Source organism: Nannobrachium achirus (genome assembly GCF_963921795.1).
Source record: "Nannobrachium achirus genome assembly, chromosome: 11".
Classification (NCBI taxonomy): Eukaryota; Metazoa; Chordata; class Actinopteri; order Myctophiformes; family Myctophidae; genus Nannobrachium; species Nannobrachium achirus.
This window is the reverse complement of record NC_137820.1, coordinates 31,851,552-31,861,355: the sequence shown is the minus strand read 5'-3', so window position 1 is coordinate 31,861,355 and position 9,804 is coordinate 31,851,552. Positions and strand designations below refer to the sequence as shown.

At 44.7% G+C, this 9,804-nt stretch overlaps 1 protein-coding gene across 1 annotated transcript; it reads left to right on the top strand.

Annotated features, from left to right (window-relative positions):
• The first annotated feature begins 2,530 nt into the window (after nt 1–2,530).
• On the top strand, nt 2,531–5,155 carry kcnj11 (potassium inwardly rectifying channel subfamily J member 11). The gene is made up of 2 exons (XM_080736105.1): nt 2,531–3,651; nt 4,221–5,155. Exons 1-2 carry the CDS (start codon nt 2,995–2,997, stop codon nt 4,737–4,739), a joined length of 1,176 nt encoding a protein of 391 aa, XP_080592231.1. The 5' UTR covers nt 2,531–2,994; the 3' UTR covers nt 4,740–5,155.
• The last annotated feature ends 4,649 nt before the right edge of the window (nt 5,156–9,804 follow it).

Genomic DNA, 9,804 nt, shown 5'->3' with positions numbered 1-9,804 from the left:
TGCTATTTTTCAATAGTTAAAGCACAAAATAACGTGTAATAATGCGTTCCCTGTCTAAATAGGTTAAACCGCAGTGAATCCTTGTACCCAGGGCCCAGACTTTGGTGCGACACCCCTGGTAGCTTCATTCAGTGCCTCTCAACCTTTGGGTCGGTAGCCCCCCAGCCAGGGGGGTCCTCACATGATTTGGGCGCTCCACAGATGACACTAGTGAAGTGTCAATTTAAGGACTTTTAAGACTTTTTTAATACCTCAAAAGAAAAAGAAAAGAAGAAATCCATCACGGCATCAAAGGTAATCAACAAACTATACTATTAAAAACTTGTCGAACATTGACCTAATTGTCAAATAAATAATATAAGAAAGAGGCACAAGGTTGTGAGCTTGTAGATATATTTTCACAATTTTTATCTGTGGAACCGAGTCAAACCAAATTAATTGCCTCAACTCTTACATTCCAAGTGCTTGTCAGGGCGGAGGGTCCCCAGTTCTAATATGATGATTTTGGGGGGGGTCACGGCCTGAAAAGGTTGAGAACCACTGGCTTAATTTATACTCCGTCACACAAGGGTATCACTTGCCAAAAAGGACAGATCTACAAGCTAACATCCAAACATCGCTAAGATGGATCTTTTTGGCAGGCGTACACTGTCGTACCACGCAGTATAGAATCAGGCTTGCAGGGCAGAAGACAGAAAGGAAAGGACAAAGGCAAGACATTCAAAGTGCAATTGTACCATGGATTATATTATTTTTTAATCGTGTATTATATTTGTACATACAAAAATGTTATTTCTTTGTTAATAAAAAACTTGAACTATCATTCAAAACCTGTGTTTTCCATCAGGGTTGTGTGGCTATTTTGTGTGTTTAGTCCGATAGAAATGGGAAAGAGATTTTTAGTTTTTGTTTGACATTTTGTGCCAGGGTCAGGGATCCCCATACAAGTTTGTGTTAAAACAGTTGAACAATATTCTTCACTTTATTTTCAAATGTTTTGAAAATAGCTGATCTACAAGCTCACAATGCAAACTTGTAGATCTTATATTTTCCAAAGTATAGGCTTAAAGTGGCTACATTTAATTTTATGTTATTATAACTAATTGTGTGGGGACCCCCTGGAACCCGCCACCTCTAGGACCCCTGGGGGGTCCCCGCACCCCACTTGAGAAGCACTGCCGTAAATCAGTGTTTCTCAACCACTGTGCCTGGGGACCTTTGGTGTGCCCCTGAGAAGGGTCAAGTGTGCCCCTTGCCCCTTGCGGTGCGAGGCGTTGTGTGCTTGTAGATCTGCTGTTTTCACTACTGTTGTGCGACAGCCTTGTATGATGAAGCAGGGCTTTACTTTGCGAAGAAACATACAAATTTGAAACAAGGTTTCTTCCCGACAGTGACGATATTTACAACCCCGTATTATGTTGGTGTGCCCATGGATTCTTGGGACATGAAAAGTGTGCCCATGCAGAAAAAAGGTTGAGAAGCACTGCCGTAGATGACCATGCAGTCAGTCATCTACAGACAGTTTTCAGGTTCCAATGACATGTGAGAGATGAGCCATATTGTCTGTCAGACCAAGACCCTGAGGCATGAAGTGAAATCTCCTGCTTATTAATCTATAAATGACTGGGGTGTTATGAATGGGGAAGAGGGCATCAGAGGTTATATTTAACATGTCATGGGAATGCCAGGGCTAATATTGTTACTCGTTATGGAGTCATACTGATTTACTACAGCCTGGGGTGTTTGTGTGTGTGGGGGGGAGGACTTGAATCCCCTGTGAAGTAGCCTAAGTGATAATTGGAACAAGTTAATAGAAAGAGATTACTGATAACTGTACTAAGCCTGACCTGACCTGAGGTTTTAATTGATTGATTGATTGATTGATTGAAGGATTGATTAGAAGGTTGCATAGGAAAAAGTACAGTTTCATGACTTCACTGGTACAAGGTCAACTAAAAGGAGATCCTATAGTAAGCCTTAAGGCTTATTCACACAGGAACCCTTTATGTATCTCATATAACATTGAAAGACAGGCGGATAGAGCACAGTACTGTATGCATAGGATATCATCAATAACAAAAGGGGGAAATAAGCAGTCATAAAGAAGAAGAAAATAATAAAAGAAAGGGAAAATAAAAAATATTTACAGTGGACATTTACCTACCTTTTACCTATGGTGATAGTTTACCTTAATGCCCAGTAGTAGTGCTTAAATTAAGAATGTGTGGGCTATTATAGGCCAACTTCTGGGAACCATAGGTCAATTCATTTTGTGGTCCACATCACAATCACACTTAAAATAAAATCCCTCAGTGTTCATCCATTTGTAACTCAAGTGCATTATGCATAGCCATAGGCTACTGTACAAATGCCCTGGATATTTGTTAAATTAACACATGGGGGCGTGTACTGTGTACGTGAACGAAAATCAATAGGCTAGTATCGTGCCAGGAGGAGAAACGCACTGTCAGCCCTAGTATCACGTTACCCCGCTGCACTGGAGTACTAGCGCACAGCACAGAGCGCTCAGCTCAGGTCGCCTGCCTTCACATCTCACTCAAGGTGATAAAAGGCCCGTTTTTAATCCTGCATCGTTATTATTATGAACAACCTCCACCCAGCCTCGACCTTCCTGGTCGGTGTTGTGGAACTTGTGGTGCAGATCTCCGTGGTGGTGGTGATGATGTGTACGGGTCGGGTGAGTTGACCAGCCAGGGTCAGTGGGTGTCAGGGTGCTTTAGAGGGGCTGACTGACGGGGACAGCTGCAGTGCTGAATGAGGGACCTCGGGGAGGAGGACCGCCGGAGCACCTGACCTGCTGGGAGCAGCAACGTGAGGAGCGCACGCATGCCTCCAGAAAGTCCCAGGCTGCCTCCAGCTGTCGCTCCGGAGCAAGGGCTCACAGGCGGGTTTAGGCACGGGACTGTGGATCACATTCTGTGCGCGTTCAGAGCCAAAAAACACGTCGCTGGGGGTGAATAGTATGGGAGTGAAATGTTGTCCAGTAAAGGACTCATCCCTGAGGATTACCTGCTGTCGCGCCTGGCCGAGGAGGTCCAACACCAGCCCAAGTTCAAGGCCACGCCGAGGAAGGCTCGGTTCGTGGGCAAGAGCGGCACCTGCAATGTGGCGCACACGAACATCCGCGAGCAGGGACGGTTCCTTCAGGACGTGTTCACCACCCTCGTGGACTTAAAATGGTCGCAAACGCTCGTCATCTTCTCCATGTCGTTCCTGTGCAGCTGGCTCCTGTTCGCCATGATCTGGTGGCTCATCGCCTTCGCGCACGGCGACATGCACCAGAGAGGGGACGACTGGGTGCCGTGCGTCACGGACATCCACTCCTTCTCCGCCGCTTTCCTGTTCTCCATCGAGGTCCAGGTGACGATCGGCTTCGGGGGTCGCATGGTGACGGAGGAGTGCGCCTCCGCCATCCTGGTGCTCATCCTGCAGAACATAGCGGGGCTGCTCATCAACGCCATCATGCTGGGCTGCATCTTCATGAAGACGGCGCAGGCTCACCGGCGCGCCGAGACGCTCATCTTCAGCAAGCACGCGGTCATCTCGCTGCGAAACGACAAACTGTGCTTCATGATCCGCCTGGGAGACCTGCGCAAGAGCATGATCATCAGCGCCGCCGTGCGGATGCAGGTGGGTGTCGCACCAAATGCCAAGAGCGTATGTATGCAGCTCGCAGCCTCCCAAATGTTGGGCCCTGGGTACAAGGATTCACTGCGGGCCCCCCCATGAATGTTCTTGAAATAGGGTGAGGGGGTTTAACCCATTTAGACTGGGAACGCATCACGTTATTTTGTGCTTTTGAAAAATAGCAGATCTACAAGCTCACAACGGGGCACCGAGTGCTGCGCTGCGAGCTTGTAGATCTTCTATTTTTGAAAAAAGTCTTTGAATATTTCAAATCCTTCTAAGGTTTTTTGAAAAACCTGTCTCCCATCTCAAAATATTTAGTTCCAGGGACCCCCCCAGTCTGAGTTACAAATGTTTCTGAGTTACAAATGTTTGCTTAAATATACAATAATTATTCCAAGATTTGATTCAAAGATCACGACTTTTCAAAAATTGCAGATCTACAAGCTCGCGAGCTTGTAGATCTGCTATTTTGCAATAGCTATAAAGGCCCCTCCACCTTTGGGCCGATGGGCCCTAACTCAATCCCACTCCCCCCCCCCCCCCCCCCCCCCTTGTGACACCCCTGCCAGGTGGTGAGGCGAACGACCACCCCGGAGGGCGAGGTGGTGCCCCTCGACCAGATAGACATCCAGCTGGACAACCCCATAGACACCAACGGCATCTTCCTGGTGTCCCCCCTGATCATCAGCCACGTCATCGACAAAGACAGTCCCCTGTACGACCTGTCGGCCACGGGCCTGCAGAACGAGGACCTGGAGGTGATCGTGGTGCTGGAGGGGGTGGTGGAGACCACGGGCATCACCACGCAGGCCAGGACCTCCTACGTGTCGGAGGAGATACTGTGGGGGCAGCGCTTCGTGCCCACCGTCAACGAGGAGGACGGCATGTACGCCGTGGACTATTCTAAATTCGGCAACACAACGAAGGTGCCGACGCCTTACTGCAGCGCCAAGAGGCTGGACGAAGGAGGAGGCATCGCTCAGTTTAAGCTGCAAGAGGGCGCCATCTTGAGGCCTGCCCTGAGAAGGCGTCAAACCTCGAAGCAGCGCGCCAGTACACTATCTACTCTATCGGCATCTATTGGATAAACGAGTGGTGCAAAGGAGCGAATGTTTTAATAATACAGTATCTGATCCACATTCGTTAACATTTTATGTATGAAAATGTTGAATATAATAGTTAATTCGAATCAACAAATGGGTTGTAGATGTGTTATAAATTCTACATGTTCAATAGCCTATAATTAAAAGCCTACAAGTAGGCTAACATACACAATTCTGCACTATATAGCCTACTCAATCAAAAAAATATATATGCACGTATACCAAAACGCTATTTACTCAGGGTGTTCCATTAAAATAAAATGCACAAATTGGGTGGCATGCTCTACTATGTGACTTATGCAATACAATATACCAAGCCATTAAATATATTAACATGTTTCTTAGCTATTTAACTTTTTTAATTATTTCAGTGAAATAAAATAAATCATCAGTTCTTCAAAGATGACAAGGTTGTGTTGTTATACATTCGACTTTTGAAGTTTGACCTACACCAAAACTCTTTGCCGAAAATAGCCGATCTACAACAAGCTGTAGATCGGCCAATAAAAGTGTTGTGAGCTTGTAGATCTGCAGTTTTTGGCTAAAGTTCTCAGAATATGGACGCTAGGGTTCAAGTGGTTAATATAAAAAAGGAGAAAAAAAAAGTTTATATCAAAGATTTGGAGGACCGCCTGTTGAAGACCCCTGCCATAGACCTTATTCACACCGTGACCATATTGGATCACATGACTTCCTGGGATAGCAGCCTGCATTACAAACCATTGTGAACAATGGAGCGATGGTCCCAAAATATGAGTTCTATTCAACCAATTTCTTTTTATCAAATTGACAAATGGGCAGATGACAACATCAACATCCCCAAAAGGATTAAATAGAAGGGCTACGGTAGATTGATTACATCCATGGTAACGATATTCAAGGTAAGGTTGCAACCTTACTGTGTACAAAGACTTGCTATCTGTGCAGTGCTTGCTCCACCATCATATTAACTATTTGTTGTTAGACTGTTCCTGATTAATATGCAAAAATCACGATACAGTAATATTAACTATATGATGGCAGAGCAAGCACTAGTCTGCACAGATACTGTAGCAAGTCTTTGTACAGAGTAACAGTGTAACCTAACTACCATAAATATTGTGGATTTATCCTTATATTTAATCCTTTTGGGGATGTTGATGTTGTCATCTGCCCATTTGTCAATTTGGTCAAAAGAAAATGGTTGAATAGAACTTATATTTTGGGACCATCGCTCCATTGTTCAAAATGGTTTGTAATGCAGGCTGCTATCCCAGGAAGTCATGTGATTAGGGTGACCAGACGTCCCGTTTTACCCGGGACAGTCCCGTTTTTCCCGGTTTTCAACATTCACTGCAAAATTGTCCCGGTTTTCACCAGAAATAAAATAATACTAGCTGTTTTTAGTGGTTGCATAGACATTTATCATGTTCTTTTAACGAAAACATGCTCACCTAACCAATCAGAAAACATGAACAAATTCATTTCGTGTCTGAATTCAACACTGAGGCTTTTTGTCAATCACTCACTGCCTGCATGCAACCCTGCGGTGCATGTGTGTGCGTGCACAAACGTTAGAGAATGGGCACACGCGTGCGCGGTAACGTGTGCATTGCTTTGAGGGTCCCGGTTTAAGGCAACAGTGGTTTGCGTCCCGGTTTGAGCGGGTGAAAATATGGTCACCCTACATGTGATCCAAGATGGCCGCGGTGTGAATAAGGTCTATTGACAAATATTCTATTGAAAGTCTCATTCTGAGAATATTGTTTGAATCCAACTAAATTTTATTAAGTACTTTTAATAGAGCTGAGTAGTTGACTCCACCCCTTTCCCTTGATTGGTCAAATAAGTTGGTGACCTCCCTGCTAGAAAAACCAGCACAGACCAGCACAATTTTCATGCTGGTCTGTGCTGGTCTATGCTGGTTTATGCTGGTTCATGCTGGTCTGTGCTGGTGCTGGTGCTGGTCTATGCTGGTCTGTGCTGGTCCCATGCTGGTCCACCAGCACAGACCAGCACCAGCACCAGCACAGACCAGCATGAACCAGCATAAACCAGCATAGACCAGCACAGACCAGCACCAGCACAAACCAGCACATGTTGTGTTTTACTGCTGGTCTGTGCTGGTGCTGGTGCTGGTCCAGCATAGACCAGCACCAGCACCAGCACAGACCAGCATGAACCAACATAGACCAGCACAGACCAGCACCAGCACAAACCAGCACATGTTGTGTTTTACTGCTTGTCTGTGCTGGTGCTGGTGCTGGTCCAGCACAGACCAGCATGAACCAGCATAGACCAGCACAGACCAGCACCAGCACAAACCAGCGCATGTTGTGTTTTCGTCTGGTCTGTGCTGGTGCTGGTCCAGCACAGACCAGCATGTACCAGCATAGACCAGCACAGACCAGCACCAGCACAAACCAGCGCATGTTGTGTTTTCGTCTGGTCTGTGCTGGTGCTGGTGCTGGTCCAGCACAGACCAGCATGAACCAGCATAGACCAGCACAGACCAGCACCAGCACAAACCAGCACATGTTGTGTTTTACTGCTGGTCTGTGCTGGTGCTGGTCTGTGCTGGTGCTGGTCTGTGCTGGTCTGTGCTGGTCTAAGCTGGTCATATACAAATAGGGACAAACACCCATGTTAACTAACAGGTTCCAGTGGCGCCATGGATAAGAGCAGGACTGAAGTGCCAGAGGTAGTAGGTTCGAATCCCACTCACACCCACAATGTCAAAAATAATGTCACAATCTAATATGGTCAAATACAGAACAGGATTCAAGCACCAGAGCAAAGAGCAAATTAAACTAGCAAAGACCTGGTCCACTTCTCAGGGGGGTCCCCCGGGGGTCCCTGACCACACCAGCACAGACCAGCACCAGCACAGACCAGCAGTAAGCGCTGGTTTGTGCTGGTGCTGGTCTGTGCTGGTTTATGCTGGTTTAGATGGTGGGACCAGCACAAACCAGCACCAGCACCAGCACAGACCAGACGAAAACACAACATGCGCTGGTTTGTGCTGGTGCTGGTGCTGGTCTTACTGCTGGTCTTGTGCTGGTTTTTCTAGCAGGGCTGCTATGCAAAGCATGCTGGGAAAAGCATGCTTCTATGTTTCCAGGGGCATTTTCTAAGCGTTTTTGAGCTAAAAATGTTAGATGCGTCATTACCATGTATGTGCCTTGGCAAGCTGACTGACACACGTCGGAATTTGATTTGTCAGTATTTGATGCTAAACCCTAACCCCAGCTGCTAGGGTGCTAGGTTAGGCTTGAGCTCCCTTACCCAGAATTTGCAGCAGAGAAGAACATTTTGTCATGTCAATGAGTTGATTATGTTAAATGTATCTGAATTAACTCAAATGACATGAACATTTCCATTGAATACAGTATATGATTATATTAATGGAGCTGAATTTGGAATAGTGCATGTACTTTGATTTTATCCTTGAAAATAAACTTAATACAAGATGAAATGTGAAAATACATATGACTTATGTTGAAGACACACAGGATTAGAATATAAATTTCTCACATTAAATGTGTTTAATTAAATGAATCAATATGAGTTCTGGGTTCTGGGTTTAAATCCACTGAGCATGTTTTTCCAAGTTCAAACAGGAACTACCACAAGCAGAACTATTTGTTTATTGCTTTTTCTTTTCTTTTCTTCTAAAGCAGTGGTTGCAAGCCCTGTGGCTTGCAATCAGTATGTTCTTGGTTTGAAACCAGCAAGAACATTTCCACAAGTTTTACCTGGCTCTCAAACCCCAATCTTTTAGTAAGATAGGCACATAGACCATAGATAAATTGTAAACTTCAATGGTGTAGTGGTTCAGCTCCAGATCTTTAATATAGAAGGTTGTAAGTTCAATACCAGTAGGGACTGTTTTCCAACTTTTACCTGGATCTTTTACATTTCATCTAAACTTACACTGAACAACAATCTATGTACAAACGAACTACAGTTGGTGCAGTGGTAAAGACATAGAGTTTGCAACTTTAAAGTCTTTGGTTCAAACCCAGCATAGATATCTGTCATCTTTTACATTACTTGTGCACCTTTGTCTAATCTTGTAGTGAAAAACATGCAAAAGACAAACAACCTTTTAATCCTTGATGGAGTAGTGGTTATGAAATTGGTCTTGCTGCCAGGAGGTTGTTGGTTCAATCCTAGCAAAAGGCCTTTAATTTAGTTTTACCTGCCTCTTTTACCCTTGTCTGATCTTTTAATAACGAATATGCCAAAGAGAGCTTATCAGTATGAGCCATGGTGGAGCAGTGGTTAAAGTCCAGGTCTTGTCATCTGAAGTTAGTGGGTTCAAAACTGCAATGTGTATTTTTCAAGTTTGAACTGGCATTAACACAAGCAAAACCATTTGTTGTTTGTTTTATCTTTCTCTATGTCCTCTTTTTACCTGGATTTCTGACGCAGTGGCTAAGATACAGGGCTGCGATGTTGCAAGAACATTTCCCATGTTTTGTCTGGCTCTAGTAACTTAATATTTCAATAAAAGTACAAAATTGAATAGATGACATGTTAAATTCAGTGGACTAGTGGATAAGCTGCAACCCTTATATGTATAGGGTCATGCTCATGGGTTCAAATCCAGCCAGGGATTTTCTCCATCTTTTATCTAGTTCTTTTAGCTTTATGTAATCTTGAAAGAAACCACATTAATAACTCCAGTGGTGCAGTGGTAAGATCCCTGACTGGTAACCCATGGGGTTCTGGTACGACTCCAGCAAAGGATTCTGTCTAACTTTTATCTTACTCTTGCACCTTTATCTAATCTTTTACTGAACATGGCAAGAAAACTAGTCCTGTGCAAACCTTCATGGAGTAGTGGTCGAGGTGAAAGCCTTGTAGCCAGAAGGTCATTAGTTCGAATCCTGGCAAGGATGTTGCTCAAAGTTTTAACCGGCTCCTATACCTTTAACTAATCTTCACTTAATATTGTGTAGAGAACCATTGATGCATGAGCTGTGGTGGTGCAGTGGACAAGATACAAGGCTGGTAAGTAGAAGGTTCATAGTTCAAGCCCGAGATAGGGGTTTTCCAAAGTTTTAAA

Excerpts from the sequence above, each read along its gene's own strand:
- kcnj11 (XM_080736105.1), top strand. The coding sequence starts at position 2,995 with ATGTTGTCCAGTAAAGGACTCATCCCTGAGGATTACCTGCTGTCGCGC. Across the intron at positions 3,652-4,220 it reads GCGCCGCCGTGCGGATGCAG|GTGGTGAGGCGAACGACCAC; the intron begins GTGGGTGTCGCA and ends CACCCCTGCCAG.